The sequence below is a fragment of the Daphnia carinata genome, chromosome 9 (assembly GCF_022539665.2).
Source record: "Daphnia carinata strain CSIRO-1 chromosome 9, CSIRO_AGI_Dcar_HiC_V3, whole genome shotgun sequence".
Lineage (NCBI taxonomy): Eukaryota > Metazoa > Arthropoda > Branchiopoda > Diplostraca > Daphniidae > Daphnia > Daphnia carinata.
This window is the reverse complement of record NC_081339.1, coordinates 3,801,566-3,829,425: the sequence shown is the minus strand read 5'-3', so window position 1 is coordinate 3,829,425 and position 27,860 is coordinate 3,801,566. Positions and strand designations below refer to the sequence as shown.

Here is a 27,860-nt window from a genome sequence, read left to right as displayed (position 1 = left end):
TTGTTTTTTTTATGCCATTTAGATTTTATAAAAAAAATTTCTTGGTAGAGTAAAAAGAAAAAAAAAAAAGAGATAGAGAGAGAGGAGGTCTTTTTCCGTTAGACCTTCTCTTTCTTGACTGGAGGCGGTCGTCTACTCGATGGCCATTTTCTCCTTGAGCTGTGGCAGAAGAGAGCGCGCGTGCCCTGCTTACCTGCTCACCTGCTCTTGACAGTAACTCGCCAGCCGAGCAGGTGACACGTTGTGCGTTTCAACAAGCTCTCGGCTCGATGGAAGTGAACATTTTTATCTGTTTTCAACGATACTCCATTCATTCTCATCCAGTGCGGATTGCGTGTACAGTTTGAAACAAAAAAATGAAGAACATTAGTGTCGATCCGCAAAGCGATTCGATCGGTACGGGGCCGGAAGATGCGACATCATCCTCGCAATCTTCGCCCCGCTCTTCCGTCACATCCAGCGATAGTTTACTGGCCTTAGGTGAGCTGGCCTTGGATGGGAACAGGAGCGATGAAACGGCCTCTTTGCCGTCGCCGACCGCGTTGGACGTGTCGATCGATCAGTCGCCGTCCGGCGTCGGCAGCGGCAAGTCCGTCACGGCTAAACGTTACCCGTCTTTCCGCGATATCTTTATGAAACAGATCAGCCGCGGACGGCGTCTGTCGTCCGTGTCCAACACGCCGGATCGTTCGCTAGACGACAGCGTCAAACACGCGGGCAAAACGAAGCGCAAAAAGAAGAAAAAGGATAAAGCGGGCGGGACGGGATGCGCCGGATGGCTGGAAAAGAAGAAGAAGCGCAAGAATTCTTCGGGAGAAACTACGGCCGCTTCGTTTAGCAGCAGCGCCGAGAGCTCTAATGGATCGAGTGATCAGCCGCCGCCCTTGGTCACGCCACGGGAGATGCAAGAACGAGTGGTGGAGGAACGTGAAGACGAGGATGAAGAGCAGTTTCAATACGCCACCGTTCCAGGCGGAGGGACGTACACGAAACGGCCGTCCAATTGGACGCATGTGGATGACCTCGACGTTGATAGCCTTCATCTGAGTGCGCCCATGATCGTCCGCGTCGCCCCACTTGCCCGTTTAGCTCTCGATGTGTTGATAAGAAACGTAAGGCTGCACATCCTATACACTCTCCGTTTGTCCGTTTCGAACTTTTTTTTTTTGTTTTTTTTTTTCGTGCTCATCCCACGCCCCCGTCGCAATTGTTTTTGAGGTTGACGGCAGGTTGTGGTATAGCCGGACCAACCGGGCTGTCCCGTTTTGTTCTAGAGCGTGACAAGGGACTTCTTTTTTAAACAGAAGAGAAAAAAAAAAAAAAGTCAGGTTGCTCTAATTCACACATAACATCCGTTATGAGCTTCTGCACAGTCAGGGGTAATAGGATAGTTTCAACAATTTATTAATTTTTTTTTTTTTTTTTTTTTTTTTCTTTCGTCCTCCTCCCTCCTCATTCCTCCACACGAACCGGACAAAAGAAACAATGTTTTCGGCGTTATCAAATTCTATTTTTGCGCAGTCGGCCGTTTGTCTTTGCCTTGCCGAAGGAATTGTTTTTCGTTTTGTTTTGTTTTGTTTTGTTGTTTTACCAAGAATCGCAATTGATTTTAAAAATGGTGCGAGAAAAAACAGCGATCGAGTTTTAACTCTTTTACCTGTTGAAGGCCGTCTACTTTTCAATTTCAATGCGAAGCAGTGTCACCGATTTTTTTTTTGTTTTTTGTTTTGTTTTGCTGGGCGAAAAAGAAAACGTTTTCTAGTAGCCCAAATCTCCGAAGCCAAGAAAACGCGTTCCATGTTTGGGGAGGTCGAAATGCTGACGAAAGGTCCCGATTAAATATTCCATACATGTCGCACACTAGGAGAACTGTTCTTTTCGAGTCATACAACTTTTTTTTTTTTATTTGGAAGGTGCATGTGTCTGTTGATGTGCGTACGCGTTTGCTGGAAGATGAAGAGAGAACGAACGTTAAAAAAAAAACAAAAACGAAACGGGGTCACGCTCCATTTCGCCTCGTTTGAAAATGTTTCACGGCATCGCAGCAACCAGTCGCGTTCGCACTGTAACGAGCTGTTTGGAGTATTAACTTTAGTATTTTTTATTGCCCCACCCGTTGGCCGAGACTGCCCTGACCGCAACCATAACAAAACAGTTGGAATGTGGGAAGGATAAGTCTTTTCATGTCATTTATAAATTTCACAGCAGGGGTTTAAAAAAAAAAAAAAATCGAAATTGCTTAGTGTGGAACTCACGCCGGCAATTCTTTATTTTTCTTCTCTTTGATAGACGGACGCATCTCTCGGCGTGTGATCTCTTTCATACAGAAACAATTTTCTTTTCTATCTTTTTTTTTTTTTTAAATTTGTTTTTAGTTATGGGCATGACATAGTCTGTCGATATTGCCCAATTGAATATTTCTATTTTCATTCGATTAATCCAACTGGATAACCTGCGCGTTTTGCTAGCTCCAACTAAAAGGGCACCTGTGTGTTAAGAACCAGGTCAATCTTCTTTTTCTGATTTCCCAAGAGCCTGTGAATCGAAACGCAACCAGTGAAAAAAGGATAAGAGTATTGATGTTCGATCCGTAAATCTATCCAGTTTTAATGGACCAGTTCGAATTTGTTTTTTGTTTTTTGTTTTTTTTTCTTGGCTGGCCTCCGATGAAATGGGCGATACAACGAAATGCCACAACTCGATTTGTAAGTGAGTTGTTTATTTAAAAAAAAAAAAAAAAAAAAAAAAGGAAAACTCGTTTCAAAGTATCCGGCCTTTTGCACGTAGAGCGGCCAAAAAAAATTGAATGAGTTTTGTTCAATTCGAATCGATATTTCAGTAACCGTGAAAACCGCGCATGTTTATTTCTTTTCCTTGTGGTTCTGCTCGTTAATTTGATTGTTAATATCTCGGTGGTTTTCTTCTCTTTTTTTCTTTTTCTTTTTCTTTGTGTACCTTTTAAATTATCGACTGCTAAATAGGCATTAAAAAAAAATGTGTTCACAATTGAGCTGATGACAACGAATGGGCTATTGCTTCATCTGATTTCTATTGATGCTTCATTATTTAAACGTCTCTCTCTCTCTTTTTTATTGCAGCCGCAGACGTTTACGCTGACCAACTTGAGCAGTCTCAGGAGACGAGAAGATCTGGGCGAGGGCGGTGTCGAGGACATGATTTCCATTTCGTAAGTACATTATACTAATATCTTAATACCGTTTTTGTTCGATATAGCAATCTGTTTTGTTTTTTTTTTCTTTTTTGAATTCGCTATCGTTTCTTTTTTTTTTTTTACCTTGCAAAAAAAGTGATTTGAATGAAGCCTCACTACTCTGGAACCTCAAAGTCCGTTACGACGCACAAAGCATTTACGTAAGTGAGAGATAAAATCTTCTGTCCTATTTTTTTTTTTTTTTTTTTTTTTTTTTTTTATATAATGCTTCTTTTAAATGAATTGAAATGCAGTTTCTAATCTTTTGTGTTATTCGATTGCGGACAGACTTACACCGGAAATATTCTGGTGTCGGTCAACCCGTACAAAATGTTCGACATCTACGGCCTGGACATGGTGAAGAAATACGAGCACCAAATACTCGGCACTTTACCACCGTAAGTTTTCCTTTAAAAATCTTTATTGGTTTAAAAAAAAAAACAAACAAAAAAAAAAAAAACATGGTGTGTGGTATTGTTACTTTCCTCAGCTGTCGGCTGTTGTTAACTTACGTTTCAATGAATGGCTGACCACATTCCGTCAAAAAAAAAAAAAAAAAATCTGACGGGACTTGAAGGGGAAAAATATCAAACAGAACAGTAAGCGTAACAAATATCAAAACCCGTATTTGTAAAAAAAAACCGCGCAACCGTTGCCCGAATTGCATTATCTCGACAGTCGAGGTCGACTAGCACAATTTTTGCTTGTATGTCTTCGCTCTATGAAAAAACAACAAAAAACAAATGAAACCGGTTATTTGACACATAAACCCCACCCGTGAAAGACAAGGCTTCAATGTCGGCCGATAATGAGAACGCGGGTTGCCATGCTTAGTTACATTTTAAAGATAAAAAAAAAAAAAAAAAAAATTCATGTCTTCTTTCATCAGGCACCTGTTCGCCATCGGCTCGGCGGCGTATGAGCGCATGGTCAGCCGCGATGTACCGGGCGGTGAGCCGCAGGTGGTCATCATCAGCGGAGAGAGCGGCGCTGGCAAGACGGAGGCCACCAAACTGATAATGCAGTACCTGGCCGCTGTCAACAATAAATCGCCGGCCGGATCGTCCAGGTCTTCATCCTCGCTGGTTACCGAACAAATCTTGGAGGCTTCGCCGCTCTTGGAGAGTTTCGGCAACGCCACAACCGTCCGCAACGACAACTCGTCGCGCTTCGGAAAATACACGCAAATCTTTTTTAGAAAGTAAGTCTAAACCGTTCTTTTGCATAAAATTTGCATAAAAATTTGTAATGTCTTGATAAAAAAAAAAAAAAAAAAAAAAGGAGGGAAACTAATCGATTGTTTTTTTCTTTTTCTTTTCGTGATGTAGTGGAGCGATAGCCGGTGCCAAGATCACCGAATACCTGCTGGAGAAGTCGCGGATCGTGACTCACGCGGCCGACGAGCGCAACTACCATGTTTTTTACGAGATGCTCAAGGGCCTCCGCCCAGAAGAGAAGGAGCGCTATGGTCTCACGGCGGCCGACAACTATTTCTACTTGAACCAGGTAGGCAAAAAAAAAAAAAAAAAGGGGGGGGGGGGGGGAGGGCACGAAAAGTGGAGCAAGCGCATCAAAGTCAACAGCGAAAAACCACTTGAGAAATTCCATTTCTTTTTCCAAGTCGTTTTCTGAGAAATGAGAAACAAACGGGTTGAACAACAACAACAACAACCGACCACCGTTATAAGTAGAGTTTTCGAGTCATCATGGCCAAAATTACTTTGCAGTTATTGTTTCCTGTTTTGCCTTTATTTATTTATTTATTTATTTATTTATTTTTCTTCGTGAAAAGAATGTTTCTAAAAATAAAATGTGGAACGCTTTTTTAGGGAGGCCATTGCGAGAGCGCTACGAAGCACGACGGTCAAGATTTCAAGACGCTTTTGTCGGCTATGCAAATTCTCGGCTTCAACGCTGAAGAACAGGACGTTATCTTCAGGATTTTGGCTTCCGGTATTGTTGTGTGTTTTTTTTTTTTTTTTTTTTTTTGTCTCGTCCTAACCCTGGAATTTTTGTCAGTGGCACAAATTCTGTTCGTCACGAACCCGGGCTGTCTCATTTTTATTATTCCCGCACCTAAGCGGATGAACGTCGTCTAAAATCTGATCATCTTTTTTTCTTTTTATTATTATTATTTTCAAATCTTTATGATACTGTTCGTGTGGAACGTGAAACAGTCCTCCATCTGGGTAACGTCTTTTTCCACCGCAAGGCGTTGAAGCACGGCCAAGAAGGCGTGGAGATGGGCTCGGACGCCGAGGTCCGTTGGGTGAGCCATCTGCTCCAGCTGCGCACGGACGGCATTGTCGCCGCTCTCACCACCAAAACCACCGTACGTGTGACTTTGATTTGATAAGCCCCCCCCCCCCCCGCATCTCTATCGCATCGAACTTTCTCTTATAGTTTTCACCTGTACACGTGATTGTACCCTCCTCTCTTTTTCTCTTTGATTTATGTCCGTTGGAATCGCACGTGTGCGTCGGAAAACACATTCGGCTGGAACAGGAGGCCCGCAACGAGAAACTTCACACACCTTTGAATATTGATCAAGCCCTTGATGCTCGAGATGCCATTGCGAAAGCTCTCTACAGGTATGACGACAGGCACACTATTTTTAATTGGACCGTTCCACGCAATGAGGCCGTTCATGAAACCGTGGAATTCAACTTGTGTGTGTTGTGTGTACTCGCAGTTCGCTCTTCGGATGGCTGGTGAATCGCGTCAATTCGATCGTAAACAAGGGCGAGAGATCTACGTCTATCAACATCCTTGATATCTTCGGCTTCGAAGATTTCCCCGTAAGTTTTCTCTTTTTTTTTTTTTTTTTTTTTCTTTTTTCAATTGCTACTTGATTTGGAATGTGATTTGATTGATGTTGGAACGCGCAGGAAAACAGTTTCGAGCAGCTGTGCATCAACTACGCCAACGAGAACTTGCAGTTCTACTTCAACAAGCATATTTTCAAGCTGGAACAGCAAGAGTACGCCAAGGAACGAATCGAGTGGCAGACCATCACTTTCACCGTAAGGAAGTGAAAGATGGCGTTGTGTGTCATTTGTCTGTCTGTTTTCGCACATTGACTGACGTTTTCTCTTTGGCGTGGAACACAAAAGGATAATCAACCCGTGATTAATCTGATCGCCAAGAAACCCATTGGCGTTTTGCATCTGTTGGACGACGAATCCAACTTTCCCAAGGCGACCGACGGCTCTTTCCTCGAAAAGTGCCACTACAATCACGCTCTCAACGAGCTCTACTTCCGGCCGAGAATGTCCTCCATGGAATTCGGCATCAAACACTACGCCGGACAGGTTTGGTAAGGCTGTTTATGGTTTTCCTCATTTCTAAAAATGGGGATGAAAGAAAATGCCAATCACTTTGTTCCAGGTCTGGTATAATGCCGATGGCTTTTTGGACAAGAACCGTGACACTCTACGACCTGACGTCGTCGATTTGCTAATCAGCAGTCGCATTCAGGTGATGATTATTAATTTTTTTTAACCCAGGACTTGGTGACGGTTGTTCATTTAAACGATTTGTGATTCTCAGATGCTATCCAGGATGTTCCAGGAAATGAAAAAAAGCCACGAATCGAGCAAGGTACTTAACCGTGGCGATGGACGATTTGTCACCATGAAACCTAGGACGGCCACGGTTGCTGCCCGTTTCCACGACTCGCTCCAAGCTTTGCTGGAATCCATGTCCAAGTATAAACTCAAGATTTTTTTTTTTTTTTCAATCATTTCAAACATTTCAAACATTTTAAAAAATTCTTATTTGATGGCAGGTGCAATCCGTGGTTTGTGCGCTGCTTGAAGCCCAACAGGGAAAAATTGCCGATGAGCTTTGACCTGCCCGTCGTGCTAGAACAGTTGCGCTACACCGGAATGCTGGAGACGATCCGCATCCGCAAAACGGGCTATCCGGTCCGCATGAAATTCAACCATTTCATCGAACGCTATCGCTGCTTGTTGACCAGGAGGGAGCGACGTAATTTGGCCAGGACTCAAAATCCGCCCGGCCCTGACGTCTGCCGCCTTTTGCTGGACAGACACGCCCAGAGTGATCAGTTCCAGCTGGGCACCAGCAAAGTGTTTATGCGCGAAGCTGTCGAACAGCAAATGGAACGCAAACGGTTGGATCACATGCGCGATGCCGCCGTCAAGATCCAGCGGGCTGTACGGACGTACCAGATGAGGAAACAGTTCTTGTCTCAACGACGAAGTGCCGTGGTGATCCAGGCGTGGGTCCGTCGCCACCAGGCCCGCAAACGTTTCAACACGATCCGTCGCGGAGTTGTCCGCGCCCAGGCTCATTTCCGGGCGACCCGCCAGCGAAGACTCTACAAGGAATTGAGAGAAGAGCTTCAACGACGAGAAGCGGAGCGCGTGACAGCTCGTGAATTGAGCGTCAAACAACAGCAGCAAAATCAGCACAGCCAACAAATTCAGCCGCAACAAAATCCTCGTTCCATCGCCAACGATTTGGAACGCGACGCCAAGGCGATTGCTGGATTCAACCATTTGGAAATCCCGGCCGAATTGGCGTTTATCTACAGCAAATTGGACGATTGGCAGCCTATGCACTCTGAGCGTAACGTCGTCAAAGTTGTGGGCGCCGTTCCGTCCACGGACCGCGAACGCGAATTGCCATCCGATTTGGACCATCACGCGTTTACCAAATTTACCAGCATTTACTTTAAGGTTCCATTTCATTTGTTATTTAAACGTTTTTTTTTTTTGTTTTTTTTTTTAAATTTCATTACCGTTTTATTATTTTACCCACATGATTTCAGTCTCATTTATGGGGATCAAAAAAAGAACCTATTCAAACGCCTTTATTGCCCAAAAACTCCGAGGCCGACGTTGCCGATTCGCTGGCCATTTTCAAGCTGATTTTGCGTTTCGCCAACGGGCCGAGAGGCGGTACAATCAGTGGCGACCAAGCCCAGTGGAAACGCGAAATGGCGCTGGGCAATTACATCGTCCACAAAGGCATCGTCCGCGAACAGTTGCGCGACGAGATCTATTGCCAAATTTGCAACCAAACTTGGCGAAACGAGGACCCTCAGGCCGTCGCGCGCTGCTGGAACCTCATGGCCAATTGTCTCTCCGCCTTTCCCCCATCGCCCGTCCTCTACAAATACCTGCTCAAGTATTTATAAATTGCATTGCGTCTTGTTGAAAGAAGCTTTTAATTTTATTGAGAAATTTAAAGGTACGTGTCCGATCATGCTTACGATGGATATCGGGCCATCTGCCAGCAGAAATTAATGCACTCTTATGCGATGAACCCCGCACTGGCCCGAGCTTATCCGCCAACGGTGATGGAATGGAAGGCCAACCGCAAATGCGTCAACATGGCCCTGGAAGCCCGCTATCCTGACGGTATTCATTACGGCACTGCAATATCAATAATTACGGTTCATCAAGGAGGGAGAAACTAACTTTTCGGTGGTTAATTAAATTTCGGACATAGATGAGAGTCGACATGCAGGTGTCGAGTCTTGGTCAACAGCTGAGAGTGTAGCTTCGCTGCTGATGCGAGCCAGAGGTTTAGAAGGCAGCGAGGCAGAGGGCTGGACGGTCAGCATGGCTCAAGACGACGAGTTTTTCGATCTCAACGGCCAGGATTTCGTGCTGGACGTTGTGGCTGAGCTGGAAACACCGCCGGCCTTCCCCATCCACAAAGGTGGACATTTCCTCAATTCCAGGAACGAGAACGAACCGCCTTATTCTCACGGACAATCCCGCACGCCCAATGGAATGTCACCTTCTCGAAATGGGGTAAGTTTGGCACGTTTGTCTGGAACGATCTTTTTTTTTTTTTAATATAATTAATCCAAATTAAATAACTACCAATTAGTGTGACCCTACCTGTGATGTGTTGACGTTACGTAGACGTTGAATGATCTACTGAAAATTTTAACCCTTTTCCATCCTAATTTACATACCGCCATTTTTTCCTGTCATCCGTCCTTTCATTGCACGTTTTTTTTTTTTTTTTCTCTTCCCGAACCTAACACAAAAAAATGACGAGACGCTTCACGCATTACGACTTACCACGAATTATTTATTTGTCCAGTATAATATGAAAAAGCTTTCCGTTTCTTCTTTTGTGTCTGTCACAAAATCAAAATAACACACGGCTTGTTCTTGTCGTCCCTCCCTATTTGCCCGCATTTCTTCATCTGCGCCCGCCCAACCAACTAGCAGCAACGGAACTCAAAGAGACATGCTGCGCACTCGTCGTACGCCGTGCACCGCGATGAGCCCGGCCGGCGCAGTTCGGGCGCCATCATCGGTGGCAAGCGTTTCTTCAAGAGCGAACAGAACCGCTCCCAGGCCAAAATGAGTCGCAGTTTGGATAACCTTCTCCACGTTGTGAGTCTTGTCGACTAATCAAAAAATGAGAACATTTTTTAAACGAAAATCCCTTCGTCACATCGCCGTATAAAAATTGATGCAATTTTTAAACAATCTAAGCCGCTTTTCCAGCTATTCGCTTGCCACACGTTTCTACGTTCTCATTCCTTTTTTTTTTTTTTTTTTTTTTTTTTAAATATTTGCATGCACGTCTTCTAACCAAAATTCGTAGAATTCTCGGGGGAAAATTTTCAATTTATTAGATGATGGCATTGTCTAATGTATTCGTTTTTATATCTAGGAATCGGGTAACGAGGCTGAGTTGACAAGTAAAATGGGCTTGTCACGCAGCAGACTCAACGACAGATACCGCTCAATGGACAAGCTCAAGGCAAGCAACAAGAGTTTGCTGGTCCAACGCTCGGAGAGCCATCGTCACAGGTGAGATTTCGTAGGAAACGTATCCAGTTTTGATAAACTAATTGAAATTTGGTTCTTTTTGTGAATCATCTTTCAGTGCTGGTGGACATCATCCGAGACCAGCTACAGCTGGCGGTGAAGCTGAGTGGAGTAAACTGGGACTCAGCAGCAGCGCTCTCAATAGCAGGTAACGTGACGTAGCAATTTGATTCAATCCCAAACAAATAGGTGGAACACGAGAACGTAATAAGATCAGTTAAAATTCATTCATTCAATGTGTTTTTTTTAGATATTTTAGCCAACAGAATCTGAAAGCCGGAGTTAGGGCCACAGATAGCGACTCGTCCGAGCCGGACGAGAAGCCAAGACGAAAGAAGTCGTCCAGTTCCAGGTAAACAAGATTTAAAAAAACAAAACAAAACAAAAACGAATTTCATTTTTTGAATTGCCTCTTTATGATAAAAAAATCTAGATCTAACGGCCACACGCCGTCTAAGAGAAAAGGCGGACGACATGCAGACGAACGGACGGATGGAGGAGATTCTGATACTGGAGAGGACAATGGCTCTGACCTGGACAATTGTCGCCAACCCGCCAAGACGGAAGAGTATTACAACGGCCGAAATAATGGCCGTTTCATCAAAGCCCCACCACCACAAGCTAACGGCAAAAAGGGCAAGGGGGCCGTCCACAGTTCGAGGGCCTACATCGAGACCCGTAACGCCTCCGAATCGAAAGAACACTTGGCCAAATCTTCGGCCATGTCTGATACAAGTGAAACGGTTTCGCTCAGTAAGTTTCTTTCGCAAATTTAAAAGCAGAGACCATTAAATCAAAGTTTGATTACATTTTTTCTTTGTTGCAGCTTCTCACATTCGAGTTCGTGCTCCGTCGCAATCATCAAACGTGGATCAGTATTTGGATGATTTGTTCATGCCCATCCTGGATGGAAACATCGACGAGTTCTCCGACGCCCGATCTCTGGCCGCTTCCATTAAAGGAGGCCGGGTAAAACGGAACGAGCCTGTCGATGATTTCGTCGATAGCATCATCGCGGACATCCGACCGGACGAAGATCTGAACGGAGCCGATGACGTGATTTCATTGGCCGCAGCCATTCGCGGCGGTGGCAAAGGTTTGAAGGATCCCGGACAAAATTACACGAGTCCGTCTCGCGAACCGGCCTTCCAGCCGATTGGCATCAACATCGGCACTCCGCAGCAATCGCTCGGTCTCATGTCACCCTCGCCATTATTGATGCCCGGATTCTTTGGAGGTAGGAACAGATTAAACAAAATTTGGCAACGCTGGGCCTTTGAAATTAATAGGCGCAGTACTAACGCACGTATTTAGCCGTTTGAATCAAATAACGAGTTAACGTAGAATGTGCATTTTGAACGACGATTGTACAAACCAGCCAACAAAAGGATCAGTGTACTGATCTCCTTCTTGCAAACTGTCCTTTTTGTTTCTCTCTTTTTTCTTTTGTCTTGTATGTGATCCAGCGTACGCTCCTTTCCCCTTGCCGGATCCCGGACTCAAATTCTACAACGAGATGGCCTCGGTCCAGCAACAACAGAGCGCGTCTGTGCAGCCTTTCTCTTTCCCCTACACCACCAGTAGTCCTCTACCTTTCTTTCAAATGCCGTCAGGTAAAAAAAAAAAGCTATGAAAGAAAAAAAAAAAAAAAAAAGAACATTGGGCTAAAAATTATAGAGAGGGCAAAACAAAAGAAAAATAGCCAACTAGAAAATCTCGAAAATGATGAAAAAAGAAACATCCGTTCCAGTGACCACATCACGACCTTTTTTTTTTTTTTTTTCTCTTACGTTTTTCATTTAGAAATGGACCAGAAATTAAAACGTCAACGACTTTAAATGACTTAATGGGAAGCGTTTTACTTGCACTAACGGCCCACAAAAAAAAAAAAAAAAAAAAAAAAACGAAACGAAACAAATTTTTTTGTCGGGCATTTAACAACTCCAGTAGTTCGTTGCGACTTTATTTTGTTTTTTTTGTTTTTTTTCCGACTAAATCGACAGCATCAATTTTAATTGAATTACATATGAACGACTGACATTTTGTTTTCTCGCCACATTTCACTCATTTCATTTTTTTTTTTTTTTTTTAAATACATTGGAAAAACAGGATTTCCGTCGATGGGAGCCCCGAATTCATCAAACAGCGGCGGGCCGACTAGTGGCATGGAACAGGCGGCCCTGCAACAAAACTTGAGCCGGGCATTTTTGCAATCTGCTGTTGCTCAAAATATGCAGATCCAGCAGCAATTGATGGCCCAGAATCAAGCGCTCCAACAGCTGCTCCAAACGGTAATTTTTTCAAATCGAATAGCCACGTCCAAGAGATATCAGTAGATTCAAACTTCAATAGCCTTTTAGAATTTTCACGATATTTCCAATCTTTTGTAGCGTTTGACTTAAATTTTTTTGCACGCAATTTCATCCTATTTTTATATTTTATTTCTCTCTTTCCCTGGAACATCTTCATTTGCTCTTTTCTTTCGTTTCCCTTCCCCCACTTTGGTCTGTTGGACACGTCCCGCCCTCTTCTGGACGTTTTTTTTTTTTTTTTTTTTTTTTTTTATTCTTCTTAAATGACCGTCTTGCATGAGCCAGCCGGCCCTACTCCACCCATCACCACATCCACTACCACCTTCTACCGTTAGTTCTACTCCTCTGATTATGACCGTTTCGCCCACGTCTCCCGTCTTGATGCATGTCTCCTCCACCACGTCAAAGGCTCGCCCGGACGGTAAATGGCGGCCAGCAAAGAAGGAAGCTGGTCACGATGACGATAACGAGCAGGTGAAATCTTTCTGCCAACCAAAACGAACACGAGCAATGTGAAATGATTGCGCTTGTTGTGAAATGTATCTAACAAATAAAAATTTTAAAAATGTTTTCAAAGTCGTTATGGACTGTGACCATGGAACGGTAGCGCAATGGGAATGTTTTTAAACGTCTTTATGTATTTTTTTTTTTTTTTTTTTTTTCATTTGCAGAGCGGCAGTCGAACAGTCGACATCCAAGACGATTCCGATCTTTGGCGCATCGAGGGACCTTCATCGGCGCTGGCCAGGAGCGGCTCTCGTGGTCAGGGTGACCAAGTGCCCGCTCCCATTTTGCCCAAATCACGTAGGGAATCGGGACTACCTGTTCTCGAAGCGCGTCAATCGTTTTCGCGCACTCAGGTACCACCACTGATTTTACTTGTTCAAATCAAAGTTGGTTGGTTTTTTGTTTTGTTTTTTTTTGACCTGGGGTAAAAAGGCCACGTCTGGCTGTGTGATGTATTGTCTGGTTTGCGGGGTTTACATTCTTGTTCCATTTTCGTTCCCACGCTAAACCGTTTGTCTTTTTTGCACTTTGCATGACATTTGCGTTTTGTTTCACATTGGGATGTGCACAGCAAGCTGACAAGACACCCGACTATGTTTCTGCACGCAAGTTGAGCCTCAGTCACGAACCGACTGTTTTCAAGGTGAGAAATGTTTTGAATTGCACGGACATTTTCATTTCCTCCCCGCCCAGGAAGCGCTGAATAAAAGGAATCGTTCATTTCATGGCATCTTTAAATTTTTGAATGTATATATATATATTTTTTTTGTTTGTTTTTGTTTTTTTTAACAAGGGGGCTCCTCCTCCGCCACCGCCGCCTTTGCCGCCCGAGCCCATTTTCGGCGATCCCAACGCCCCTCACCACTTGATGGACACTTATGGACGGGCCAAAACGGTCCGCATCGGCAAGTGGAGATGGCCTCCGGCCCGTTCCGATGACGATCCCTCCATTCCGCTCACCGGCAGTTTCCTCGAGTTCAAATTGCAACAAAATCAACGAAGAAGAGTAATCATAAAATTCGTAAATTCATTTGCATTAAAATGCATCATAACAAACGTCTTTATTTTTCTGGTATAGTCGCAAGAAAATGGCCAACCTTTCGAAGGTGTTGAATGGGATTCTTTCGACATGGAATCGGAGGAAGTGAAAACTGACGACGATGTCAATGAATCGACCAACCCAATATTCAAAAATCGCGAGCGGAGCGTCAGTCCGGTCCGTCCGTTGAGGGACGTGAAAACGACGCCCGGAAGTATCGGCAAGCTGAAGATCAGCAGCGAAATGAGGGCCAAGTTGGAATTGGTGACGATCGCCCATCAGGCAACAACGAAACCGTCCCACGAAAGACCATCAGAATCGAACGATCGCTCCGAAACTGGAGGAGGTGTCCGCAAGCTGGAAGACAATCGCCGTCTCATGTTGCAACAGCAGCTCAGCGGCAGAAAATGGGATACGGTCGAAGAAGTGGAACGTATCACCCGTAGGGTGTCGTGCGACGAAAGGACCGACTTGATCAAAGCCGTCCATCAAAGACCTCCCGTTAGTGATCGGCTGTTTTTATGTTCCATTCGATTCCATCGTTTTTTTAAATGTGCCCTTTTTTTTTTGTTTTGTTTTTGTTTTATTCTGTGCCTTCCCCCCCTCCAGGCTGATCAAGTGGATAGAGCTCGTCGAAGTAGTGACATGTCTTCATCGAACACTCGATCGTCTCAGTTCGAAACGGCTGTCCAGCGGTCATCTTCTCCGCCGACTACTTATTATTCCATGCAGTAAAAACGATTGAATAGGTTTACAACTTATCGTCATTGTCTTGACCTGTTTATTTTTATTTGAAAGGGAATCCAACGCTCAATCGTTGTCCAACGGCCTGGAACCGCGTCTATTGGCTTCATTTCCATATCACGAAGAACAACGCAAGACATCCATCGACGACGAACTGGCTGCCAGGGCGTTGGAGAGCATTCACACCAAGCTGTACGGCCCTTTAAATGCGCCCTTTTTCACGTACAACAACGTGCCCTGGACGCTCCACGTCCGCAAAGAGGTAAACACTCAAAAACATTTTCATTTGAAAATTTCGTCAATGTTTTAAATGGGACTGATTTTTTTTTTTTTTTTTTTTTGTATCTGGTTTTCAAGTTGTTTTCGCCGTCAGAAAATGCATTGGTTCATCCACTGGGATTGCACTTGATATTTTGTCAAGTCGTCCAGGATACGTACAACGACGCCTGTCTCAGGATCAACCGTGACGATCGTGCCAAGATGCAACAGGTAAAATATTGATTTATTTATTTTATCGATTGTTTGGTGGCTTTGTTATAATTAGAACGAAATGAATTTCAATTGTTTTCACACCTTTTTCGGAACTAGATGTTGGAGAATTATGGCATCACGCCCGAGAACGCCACTAACGGCCACCACAAAGTCACGCTCAAGCGCAACGTCGTCGAGATGGCCAAAGAATGGCCGCTCTATTTCGCCCGACTCTATCCCGTTTCCGTAAGTTCTTTCTTTCAATTCGTCGTCCTTCTTGTTGCTTCGTTAATGCTGATATTATTGGCTGATCGTTTGCAATTGTTCACGAGCAGGGTTCTCGACAACACGCCGACGTCCAGTTCTTGGCCGTTTCCCATTCGGGCGTCCGATTGGTCAAGCGCCAGCAGAGCGGCCAAACGGAATCGCTGCACGTGTTACAAGCCTTCGGGTAAGAGACACACTTTCCATAAATTCTTGTTCTCTTTTTAGATTTCAATCTTATCCTCTTTCGGTTGGGATTTGGCCTGTCAAAATGAAGGTCCTTGATCTATTGCACCACCCTCGTTGTGTGTAGTAAAGACAAACTGCTCAGTGACCTTTCACTATCGTAACCGGTTGCGCTGTTGACAGTCACGTCTACTACCTGTTTGAACGTAACGGCGGGCTGACTGCGTGGACAGCCAGTCAAAGAAAGAAAGAAAGCTTGAACAAAAGAAGATGCGTCTATTTTACATAAGATACTCAAAATAGGAGCTATCGCTAATGTAATTCAGCAGCTGATAGCTTTTGTTCTTTATAAAATCGGCTCCCCGCCCTCAGTAATATTATGAGAGAATTCGTGTACTTTGGAATTGATTATCGAAGCAAAAATTGAATAGCTTGTCGATGTAAATTGTGGAACAGCTGCCTGTTTTTTTTGTTTTTTTTTTTGTGGGGATGTTGTGACAGAGAGGCAGCCCTCCTACCGGGATTAGAATTTCTTAACATCGCAGGGCTCCCACTGAGATATTGCTAAACGAATCGAACATCTTCAAGCTTTCTCTCGAACTCCCGCCCATGTGAAAATCCCGCAAGACTCTACATTCGTCTCACGGAGGAAATGACGCAAACATTCCCTTTGTATTAGATATCCCCCTAAAAAAAAAAAACAACGTTGATTGACATATTGCACAGACAAAGACACACACCTTCTTTTTTCTTTTCTTTTTTTTTATTGGTGCCGTCATCGTATAGTCTGAGTCATGTTTCTATACCTGTTCATCCGGTTGTCGTCCTCCGGTTCTTGTTTTGTTTTTTGTTTTTTTTTGTCTTACCCTTTCGTATGTGAGAATAACCGTCGAGTTCCCGTGCTCCTCGCCACTGAATTCACTTCGATTTCCTCATCTCTTTTTTTTTTTTTGAAGCTTTTGATACAAACAAAACAAAGAACTAAAAAACCAGTCCATCGATTGAAGGTCGACTGCCGCTTTGGAACCTTAAAAAAAAAAAAAAAAAAAAAAAAAAAAAACGAAACAAAAAAAGGTTAATGGTCTTTTACCCGCATATCCGGTCCGTTCCTTTTATTCAAATGATATTTGAACATTTGAATGAAAGAAAAAAAACGAAAATGTGCTTTTCCCTGTAGAAAAATCAAGCCGTTGCGTGTTTTTATTCACGAGTAGTTTTGACGTTGTTATATCCTGGTTGCGAGTAGGCAAAAAAAAAAAGGAAGACGCCATTGCATTAACAATATGTCGTGTGCGAACCTCCCCGTCGGATACGTTACCCTCAAAAAGAAAAAAAAAAAGAGAAAGCGAAGAATATAGGTGCATTACTCACTTAGATATATACATATATACAAGTTTGTTTTGTTTTTTTATTATTGCGATTTTATTTCTACATGGCGCATCGTGTCGGTCGCTCTTTTTCTTTTATCTTTTTTTTTTTTTTTTTTTTTTTACCTGTTGGCTTCTCCATGCCACCGTCCGTGAAAGCGCTCTGTTGCACGGTGAGTTACACACCCAGAGAGAGTAAGGGAGAAGGGGGTTAGGGGCCTATTGGAGCCAGTCGCTTATTCAGCTGAGCACACGAGTCGAGTCGTCACTCTTTCAACTGAGACTAGCCAAGTTAGACGACAAACTGGAACGTTCTCTTTTCGTTTTTTGGTTTTTTCCAAAAGTGCTGTCGTGTTTTGTGTTCTCCTCGCAGAAGAGTGTCCATTTTTTTTTGGCTTTAAAAACTAAGATTGAATTTGTTTTGTTCTAACGTGCAGTTTCAGTGACATTTTGAACGTGACAACACCGCGATCGAGCAACTTGCAGGTTACGCTCAGAACTGGCGGACCGTTCCAGTTTTACACGCAACGAGCTGCCCTCATCCGCGACCTCGTTCACCGCTTCGCCAACGAAGCCGAAAAGGTAAAGCTTATTCCAAGTATTTTAGACGTTAACGTTAGCCAAACAGAAATGCCGAAACATTCCGATGGCTCTCATTTTTGAAAAGCAACCGACCAGTTTTATTTTTGCTTTTCTTTCTCTTTTTTTTTTTTTTTTTTTTTTTGTAATGGAATAAATCAGCCGAGCCCAAACGTGACCGAAGCAGAAATTAGGAAAACAAAAAACAAACGTGCAGGAGGTAATTGAGCTGGGCGGTAGTAGATGGGCTACAATGCGAAGGCACGTCTTTTTCTTTTAAATTTTTTTTTTAAAAGGCCTACATTTAAAAGCTTTGGCGTTCCAAAAACTAGAGGGAAAAACAAAACGATCTGAAATGATAAATGATAGGCACGTAAAAATGAATTACCCTGAGAAATGGGACTGCGTCTCAATAAGGAAGGAGACACACGAGGAACAAGGAACACAAATCATGGACACATTTAAAAGCGAATCATGCCTTAAGGTTAGAGCGAACAGTTGCGATAAGTAGTCGAACCAATCACAAAACTGAATCCAAAAAAACAAACAAGTTGCTAGAGTTTTTCTTTTAACGACAAAAAAAAAAAAAAAAAAAAAAAAAAGAGCGGGCGGGGGGGAGGAAGCTCTGCAGGAAATGTAATAAGGAAAAATCGACATTAACATGATTTTGGAAATGAAAACAAAAAATATGTAGAAGGGAGCGTTCACCGGATACGCTTGTTTCCAAGTTGGTCCGACTCGTTCGGCAACTCTTTTCTACCGTAAACAAAACATTTGGCCTCCCCCCCCCCACTTCCTCCCTACCGTTTGCAGTAATCTCGTACGGGTAGCTTTCTGACGAAAAAAAACTTAACATTTCTCCAAACAGGTTTGTCCATCGATATTTCAGTAAAATGTTTGGACTGATTTTAAAACGAAAGTTTTCTTTTTGTGTGTGTGTGTGTGTGTGTGTGTGTGTGTGTGCGGTTGTGTGTCTTTTCGAAATCTGCATCGCTTATTGGCCCAACTGTCTCGTCACGTTTGGCCGGCAGGGCTTCGATTTTTTAAAAGACCAACCTTATTACATGGGGGGGGGGGGGGGGGAGGGAAGTATTCCTTCGATTATCTTAACACCTTTCGGAGCAACGCAATGCCCATTGCCCCACGAAAATAAATAACAAAAATCAAAGTGGTCAAGCTTCCTCCTCCCTTTGTGGCTGTGCGCGGGTTCGTTATGAAAACGACTGCGGTTTTTTGGGGAAGGTGCGTGAGTTGTATTACCATCACGATTATAGGGCGGGGTCCCCAGCATGGCCTCTAGCTTCTTTATGTGTCTTGTCGGTGGGGGGCTGGGATCCGATCTCTAATAGGCCGCCATGTATACTTGAAAAATACATGCACTATGTAATCATTAAGCCATTTTCTCAAATTCCAATTTTGGAGTGGGGGAGGAGGGGGGGGGGGACTTTCACCTGAGCTCGCAAGCCTTTTTTGTGTAACACAAAAGACATTAAACAATTGCAAAAGGAAAGAAAAAAAAAACTCGTCTTTCAATAGGGATTCCAATTTCCATTTTTGAAATGCATCCGCACACTAAATCAACAAGTAGAAAGGACAGCCCTTCTTCTTTTTCAATCCTCCATTTTTCTAAAAAAAAAAAAAAAAAAAAAAAAAGGGGTGTCGTTTTGTAAGGATCCCATTGGGGAGAACTTTCAAAGTACACAAAAGTTAGTGAGCTGTGATGATAATACTGTCATTGACACGAGTGAAAGCTGATTGTCGAGATTAGCGTGCGTACTGTATCGGTTTCGAGGGGGAGGGGGGCTCTGTGTTGATTGAGGCGTGAAAGCAAAAAGGCAAATCGCTGAAGGAGAACGGTTGGGCATTGGTTAAATGACGTCATACTTGACAGCAGAACAGCTGGTGCGCTATGGAAAATGCCCAATTTTGCGTCCAATCGGGACAAGGGCGAACACGGTTCGTTATTCGTCGACAATTATCGATTGATGGCTGTCACATCTCGGTTGTTCTCCTTTGTTTTCTCTTCATCAATCTCGTGCTTCATCAATCGAGTGATGCAACCGATCGCACCAACAACCAACTATTGATTATCTTTTATAGCTGGACGGCTTTCTCTCCATCATCCTGCGATTCATTTTTTAAAATTTTCTATGGCAATTGATCGTCTTTATTCACAATTAGCGACATACAAGGGCCACGTCGAACTTTCTAAAAAAAAAAAAAAATAAAATAAAATGATTCAAGAAAAAAACCTCAATTGAAAAGTGTAGAAATAACGTAAAAAAAATTGCTTTATAGATGGAATCATTCAAATTGCTTCGGGGGTTCATCCACCGGACCCTCAAAAGCGATCGTCTAACTTAACGAGATTTGCTATTGTTGTTGCTTAACTCGAAACGCGTCGTCATTTTAAAATGATTTGAGTTTTTGTAACTTGTTTTCAATTAACGCTCTAACGATCTTTCCTTGGAGAGATATGGGAACGTAGTCGCTTCCATTCTCTCGTTTCTTTAGTCTGTGTGTGTGTGTGTGTGTGTGTGTGTGCGTGCGTGCGTGCGTGCGTACTACACATTGTGTGGACTGGTTTCAGGTAATTGCGCTGGCGTTCCTCGTGAAAGGAACACTCCCGACCGCATTTGCTTTTTCTCGATCGATTTGCTCGAGTTCCGACGATAAACGCGCACTGGCCGTTTGTTCAAGTTTTTTTTTTTTTTTTTTTTTTTTTTTTTTTTTGAATTTCTTATTTTCGTTTTGCGGTTGGAAGTGACGCATAGACTGCCATCCAATGTCGTAAAACTGCGCATTTTTTTTTTATACGATATCCATTTGAATAATCAATAACTTTAATATGATTATTATGATGTCAAACAGGAACCGCTGGAGTATGTGAGAGCAGTGGCCAATTACATCACTCGCGAATCGACTCTTCTCAGTTTCCGCAAAGGCGACGTCATCCAGGTCGTCCGCGACGAGCAATACGTCGACAAAGGTAAGAAAATTGTTTTGTTTTTTTTTTCTTTTTAGTTTATAACATTTAAAATTGGCCGATCAAACTTTTTATAGATTATCATTTTGTTTTTTAGTTTTTTTTTTTTTTTTTTTATAGACGTTGGGCTCGAGGCCAATGTCTAGCAAATCTCTTCTCTCTTTCTAATTCTTTAAGTGATACTGCCGCATATTTTATTCCGACATTTCAATCTTTAATAGTTTCTTATTTAAAATTTACGTTTCACTTGGGTCTCTCTCTCTCTCTTGGGTTTGCAATGGAATTACAAGACATTTTTGATGGCACATTCAATCGCAACGGGAGTCGCCGCAATGGCAGCCGAGCGTTTCTTATATTTTTCGGAAGGGGATTGATTGAAATCACGCAGAGGAATGTTCCGTTATATTCATGGGTTGGTTCGAATTCGGGTCAAGTAGGTCTACACAATGTTGCAGCACGAAATACAAAGTCATTTGTTTGTTTCTTTTTTTGTTTTGTTTTCGGTTAACCGGAGAGCCCCCTAACGTGCGTGTGTGTAAAAATGGCTGCACGATTTGATTAACGATACATTGTGATTTGACAGGCAAAAGATTGCCCGCATTCGAAAATTGTTTTTCAAACTGGTTTTTTTTTTGTTTAATAATAATTTCGCTCTTCGTATGTTGTGCGCAACCTAAATGTGTTACGCTTGTGAAACAGCTGTCGGAAAATGGGAGGGAATATGATCTCACGGTCAGATAATTTATTTCACGTTTTTTTTTTTTTTAATTTTTATAAAAACAGGCTGGATGTTTGGCAAACTAGACGGCCGCGTTGGCATTTTCCCGGCCGATTACGTTGAACCGATGAGTCGCGCCGAGGCCCGCAAGATTTCTGCATCTTCATCGCGCCACACCAACCAGGTACGTGGAACTCTTTCCTCATTTCGTCCTCACTGTCTTCCCCTCTGAAAAAAAAAACCCACAGTCCACCTCAAAGCTTCTCGCACTGGTTTCCCCCAGAAAAAAAAAAAAAAAAAAAAAAAATCACCCACAAAATGGCAATGACGCATGACGATCATTGCTCAACATCCTCAAATGTTAATCAAGTTCCGGTCAGGAAAGAAGCCAAAACCTTCGTATTCGTGGAACAAGAGGAAAAAAAGAAAAGGATATCGTTGGAACACATTCCTGCCCGTCTAAACGAGCCATTTAGGACTGAGATATTCATACCGACACCACACCGGGTCATCTTGTGTTAGTGGCTAACGGTATCGTGCCGCTCTGCAGATAAGAAAACGTGCAAGAATTGCGACTGATATAATCTCACGAAACCTGCATTGCCGCCGTAGCACAGATGGTCAATAACGACAGCATGATGTGTGTGTGTGTGTGTGTGTGTGTGCTTTAGTAGTAAAGAAGAAAAAAGCCATGCAACTAAAGGAAAAAGAACGGAATCAAGAGTAGATGTACTTATACCGGCTGGCCCTGTCCAACGAGTGTGTAAGAAAACGTTATGAGGAAGGAACTTTCGTTGAGCAGCGCAGCTGTCGATGAGATTTTTTCCACCTTGAATTTTTGATTACGTTGCGGCCCTGACGAGCCAGTGATCGTCTGAAGAGCATCCGCGGTGGATGTCATGTTTTCAAACTCTCTTTTCCAACTGGACATTTTCTAGTTCCAAAAACGAAACAGAAAAAACAAACACAGAAAGGGAAAATGATGTCTGCGATGAGTGAGTCGAATTTGAATCCAACCCGATTGAAAGGGAATCATCGCGTGCGTTTCGAGCAATCGTGGGTCGAATTATCGTCGTCGCTCAGAAAGCGGACGGCCCAACGTCGCTCGGCCATCACCGAATCCGAACGCTCCGACTCTGAATGGCTTTATCGAAGCTCGTCTGGCTCGGAATCGAATTCTTCATCCGCTAATCACCTGGAATTGTAAGTTTAACACAAACAAAGAAGTGCCAGCCATGAAATGCAACCTCGCAACTACACGACATTTGATTTGCATTCATTTTTTTTTTTCCCCAAGTTATTTATTATTCGCTATTCGACAACTTGCATATCAAATTTAATCGCATGACATGCATCTATAGCGTGTAAAAGAAACATTTTTTGAACCATTTTCAATTCTTTTTTTCTTTTTTTAAACTCCAGATCCCAACAGTACATTTTTTTTACGCTTGTAATTTTTATGGTCGTACCTTGAATGTTTATGACTTAAGGAAAAAAAAAAAAAAAAAAAAAAAAGAAAAGAATCACAGTTACATTCGATACATCCAAATTGTGTGGGTACGCTAAGCCTTTCTCTTCGTTCATTGTCGTGAAAGCACGAGCGAATATAGTTCGGGGTTGTAGACCTGGCACTTCTTTTCCTGACACACAAAAAACATGCAAGGCACGTAGAGAAAATCGTCACGTTCGATTGATGTTTCTTATTGTATATTTTCATATTTTGTCGGGAAAAAAAAAAAAAAAAAAAAAAAAAAAAAGAAATGATCCGCACAGTAAGGACAACAACAACGAAAATCTTGGCAATTTTAACGGTCGAACACCTGTTGCCGCACCGGCGCTCATCTCCTACGGCGCTGAAGAAGGAGGAGCTGAAAAGCGAATGGCATCACTAGACACACAACTAGGAGAAGAAGAAAGAGGGCTTGAGGGGCTCTTTAAGAACCCCGAAAAGCGCACGTTTGCAGCACCGAAGGTAGCCGTGCCGGTTGAGCGACGTCGGCAACGCACACAGAAGCCGGGCGACGAAAATCGCGTGCCGGCCATTCCGACCATTAGCAGCAGCAGCAGCAGCAGCAGCCTCCTGTTGGAGCAAATAACGGGCCGCCAGATAGTCGAGTTAACGATCGATTCGCCCTCTCTGACAAGTGCCGAAACGGTGGTCGTGGCTCACTCGGTCAGCGTACGCGACCGAGTTGAGACGTGCGAACAACAGCGGCAAGAGCAGGAGGCCGCACGCTGGCGCAACAAGAAAGTCCACAATCAATGCGGATTCTTCCGGCAAGTGCTCTCTGAGGAAGAGGTGATCTACGACATGCCCAATCATTACAAATCATCACCCGAACCGCTGCCCGTAGAAGAGGCCATTTACACGGAGCCGTCTCTGCGTTCGGTGTGCAGCGGCACGTTGACCAGCTTCGGCGAGAGACGGCCCATGTTGGGTGGGTCATCTGGCGATGACGACGTTCGTGAATCGTCTCATTATGCCGATCCGTTTGAGCGTTGCGTCAGTTTGCTAGACCACAACTACGAAGAAATGGATTTCGACGAAGACGAGTGCGAAAGACGTGCGTTCCCACTTCCGACCGAATCGAACGACAACAACACCGAGTCTGGATTCAGCGACGGAAGCAAGAGTAGCCGGCCGGAAGGTTATTCCTCATCAGACAGTGGTGCCAGTCTGACGATTCCGGCCGGTTTGGCTCGGTCCAGGGCTGCGATGTTTGAGTCTATCGCGCAGGCTAATCGAAGCGTCATGAGTCCGCGCGGATCGAAGAGATTCGTTCAAGCCCTCGGCCCACAGTTGGCCCTCTACTCGATGAATTCTTTGCCTCCGGCGGAAGTGTTCCAGTCGATCAAAACGAAGAGCAAAAGCTGCCCGCCTTCGTTGAACGCCATCAACTGGTCGGTGGACACTTGCGCCGAAAACGACGGATTCTTTATGGAATTCGCTAATCAACGGATTGCCTTACCCGATCCGGCTAGCCCCACAACAAGCTGTTCTTCACTTCCATCGGGAAGCGAAGCATCGTCAGCAGACACTGAACTCACAGACAGAAGCAAATCCAGCCGCAAAGTTTCGTTCGTTTTGGGACCTGCCAGGTCCGCGTCCCATCGATTTTTATGTCACAAATTCGTGGGAGACGAAGAGGACCCACCCCTAAGAGCTCGCAAGGGAAAATCGATTAGCAGCACGTCAACGTCGAGTTCGGCTGCTGTTAATTTCGCCCGTTTCTTCAAGCAAACATTGACCGTCATCGGCCGTTGTGGCACCGAAAGTCAGATATCCGATAGCGATAGTCTACTGTCTCATCCGGCCGATGATCTTTTGAGTCAGTCGGACTTGGAAATGTTCTGCAAATCGAGCAACGAGAAGCGTTTGCGGAAGGACAGTGGCATGGACATGACGTCTCCGGACGCTTCGCTGTGTGACAGCGTCCTGGACATGGACGACATCGATGCGGCTCTGGCTATTTTGGAAGTAAAGGCCAAGGCTAAATCGCGTCATGCCAGCAACAAGCCGACCGAAGCGATCCAAACTATTTGTTCCAACGATTGCTCCTCGTCTTCGGATGGAAGTGATATGGATTCCAGCAGCTGCTCGTCCATTAGCTCATGCGAATCCAGTTGCAATTTGACCGACTGTTCAAGTTGGACGGGTGACTGCTGTTGGACGAGTGAACACTTAACTTCGTCTGATGTAAGCGAATGAAATAAAAGCTCAGAATGATCTCAGAATGATGCTTTTGGAAACAACCACCCGAACCAAATCCCATTTTCATATCCATATTTTTTTTTTGTTTTTTTTTTTTGTTTTTTTGTTTTTTTTTGTTTTTACCTCATTTTATATCATCTGACATCCATCATCATATTTTATTTATTTCCAATCGTCTTTGTAGGATGATTTGTACAGAGTGGGAGCAGTATCACCCGGACCTCACCACGACACATCGCTGGATATGACCAGTTCAGATAACTCCCGTTTGGACGATCCCGGAAGTCCGACTCAACCGAACGATGGCAAACATTCTCTACTTCAATTCGCCCTCTATCACTTCCGGCAAAGCCCAGAAAAGTAATGAAGTTTTTCTTTTATTTCTCATCAGAGTTACAATTATTTTTGTTTTAAATACCAGATTCGAAATGTTACGCCATGATGATACGCTGCGTTCGGGAGCTGGAGACATGCACAATGTCAGCAAATCGGAAAAGAAGAAGAGCAAAAGCAAAAAATCCAAGGATAGGCCCGACACATCGGCCGGCTCCGACTGGACATGGAAGGAGCAAGTGGATCTGGTCAAATTCACTAAATCTCCTATTCAGGCTTCGCTTCTACAACTGGACTCCAACGAGCTCAATAAGTTGGCTTTGGAGGGTTTCCTATCCATCATGAAGTACATGGGTGATTACCCTATGGCCAAAGGCCAATCCGAAGTTGATAGTGTATATACCATTCTAATGGTAAGTGGCTGACATGAACAAACAACTTAAGCATTCCATTAATTCGATCTCATTTTTTTAATACGTAGAACTGTCATAAACACGAGGCGCTACGTGATGAGACTTATTGTCAAATCATGAAACAGACAACCAACAACAAATCATCCCGTCCGGATTCCTGCCAGCGAGGATGGAGACTCTTCTCCATCACGGCCGCTTATTTCAGTTGCTCCGAAGTACTGAAACCTTATTTGTTCAAGTACTTGGAGACGGCCGCCTACGATAAGCGAAGAGCCTATCACGGTACGTTAGTCAATAAATATTCTACGAGTTCGATAAATTGAAACCTTTACTTTTATTTTTTTTTTTTTTTACAGGAACTGCAATGGTGTGTTTGCAGAATTTGCGCAAAACGTTGCGCTATGGCGGCAGGAAGAACGTGCCCAGCATCGAAGAGATCACTGCCATTACGGCTGGTCGCAACTCCAAACGACAGATGTACCGACTACCTGGTGGAACGGAGCGTGTGATCAACACCAAATCCACCTCGGTCGTCCAGGACATAATCGAAGAGATTTGTGGTGTAATCAACGTCCGATCCGAGCAGGAAATGGAAGAATATTCGCTCTACTGTATCGTGGAAGGTGATACGTTCACCATGCCGCTGGCAAGGGAAGAGTACATCCTCGACGTCACCACCGAGCTGCAGAAGAACCAGCAAGTGTACTACCTGATCTTCTGCCGTTCCGTCTGGCACTACCCGATGCGGTTGGACAATGCCCTGTACATTGAAATCGTCTTCAACCAGATCGCGCCCGATTACTTGGAGGGATTGTTGCTGGTCATGCCCGGCGAGCAGATCTCTCAAGACTGTGTCGTAAGTTTTTATTACCTTTTACACAGCCGAATAGATGTAATAAAAATGCCGTTTTTTTTTTTTTAATTTAAAATTCTAGTATGACATTGCGAAAGTTGCTGCTCTGCTTCATCGCGCAGCAGATTTAGATCACATGCCTACGATGAAGGAGACCAAGTATCTGTTGCCGAAACCGGCTCTCTCCGTTCGCGACATCAAACCTCCACAGTGGGTCAATCTGGTGCAGAGCTCTTGGAAAGAAGTTGAACATTTTAAACCGTCTCAGGCCAAAGCTCAAGTTCTAGGTGTGTATCTGTTTTCCTACCTGTAAGAGTTAGATGATTACAACTAATGAAAATGTGTTTTCACTTTGCTGTTTGCAGAGGTTTTGGAGAAATGGTCACTGTTCGGTTCGAGTTTCTTCGCCGTCCGCCGCGATGCGGATCCACTCGAACGATCTGAACACATTTTAGCGCTCAACCGGAACGGCGTCCACTTCCTCGACGTCATGACTCACGTAAGTTAATTGTACTATACTTCGAAAAACGTCGTATTGATCTTCACCTTCTAATAGGAAACTTTGATGCACTATCCTTATTCCGAAGTGATATCGACTCGCAAAGTCAAGTCGGAAGAGGGTCCGCTTTTCCTGGACATGAAGTGCGGCAATTTGATGCAGCAGCGCGTCACCCGAATTCAAACGGACCAGGCTCACGAAATTTCGCGCCTAATCCGACAGTACATCACCATTCAACAACGCATCCAGCAGCAGAACGTTAAAGAAGAGAGTAATCTGGCTTCACGTTGATTCAATTTTGCCTGATTACTAAATATCTTGGTAAATAAAGATAAATTCGCAAGCAGAGTAATGAAAAACGAAAGATTACCAAAAAAAAAAAAATTAAAAATAATATAAAATAATGAATAAACATTGAAAGAAAATTCTTTCATATTAGCCCTCTTTGAAATATTCTACGCTCCTATCGGCCATTGTGTAATTTCTTTGTAAGATTGGGACTAATATACATTTTGTCATAGTTAGATGTGTTTTCAAGTTGCGATATTTACTACATATTGCGGCACGCCAACACTCCATCAATGAACCCTCTGGTATTACGTTTTTTTTTTTTTGTGTTTTTTTTTAAAATCATCAAATGGTAACCACAATTCATTATTATTCTGCTATCACCTAACTGTGTTTAGCAATTACAGAGCACAAAACAGTATATGCTTAATTTCCAGTTTGCTATATTATATTTTTACTATTGCTAGATGACTTGCCATAGGAGATTTTGGGATGGCTCTTCAAAATGGTGGTTTTAAACCATGTGCTTTTTCTTTCTATGTTCCTTCTCTGAG

The 27,860-nt window shown here is 43.6% G+C and overlaps 1 protein-coding gene across 1 annotated transcript; it reads left to right on the top strand.

Moving 5' to 3' along the window:
• Positions 1–321: 321 nt before the first annotated feature.
• Positions 322–27,540, top strand: LOC130688338 (unconventional myosin-XV-like). The gene is made up of 46 exons (XM_057511323.2): positions 322–1,112; positions 3,099–3,187; positions 3,309–3,372; positions 3,500–3,609; positions 4,101–4,412; positions 4,540–4,717; positions 5,041–5,164; positions 5,389–5,543; positions 5,717–5,802; positions 5,904–6,009; positions 6,100–6,234; positions 6,325–6,522; positions 6,599–6,688; positions 6,761–6,918; positions 6,999–7,914; positions 8,007–8,365; positions 8,429–8,598; positions 8,690–8,997; positions 9,427–9,594; positions 9,878–10,017; positions 10,094–10,183; positions 10,286–10,387; positions 10,469–10,788; positions 10,862–11,272; positions 11,502–11,648; positions 12,145–12,326; positions 12,633–12,821; positions 13,019–13,207; positions 13,426–13,497; positions 13,648–13,860; positions 13,933–14,394; positions 14,503–14,624; positions 14,692–14,899; positions 14,995–15,126; positions 15,226–15,354; positions 15,444–15,559; positions 17,363–17,507; positions 20,376–20,493; positions 21,274–21,392; positions 25,105–25,280; positions 25,342–25,666; positions 25,735–25,948; positions 26,023–26,522; positions 26,602–26,806; positions 26,885–27,018; positions 27,076–27,540. Exons 1-46 carry the CDS (start codon positions 357–359, stop codon positions 27,307–27,309), a joined length of 9,876 nt encoding a protein of 3,291 aa, XP_057367306.1. The 5' UTR covers positions 322–356; the 3' UTR covers positions 27,310–27,540.
• The last annotated feature ends 320 nt before the right edge of the window (positions 27,541–27,860 follow it).

Excerpts from the sequence above, each read along its gene's own strand:
- LOC130688338 (XM_057511323.2), top strand. The coding sequence starts at position 357 with ATGAAGAACATTAGTGTCGATCCGCAAAGCGATTCGATCGGTACGGGG. Across the intron at positions 3,373-3,499 it reads ACGACGCACAAAGCATTTAC|ACTTACACCGGAAATATTCT; the intron begins GTAAGTGAGAGA and ends GATTGCGGACAG. Across the intron at positions 3,610-4,100 it reads ATACTCGGCACTTTACCACC|GCACCTGTTCGCCATCGGCT; the intron begins GTAAGTTTTCCT and ends TTCTTTCATCAG.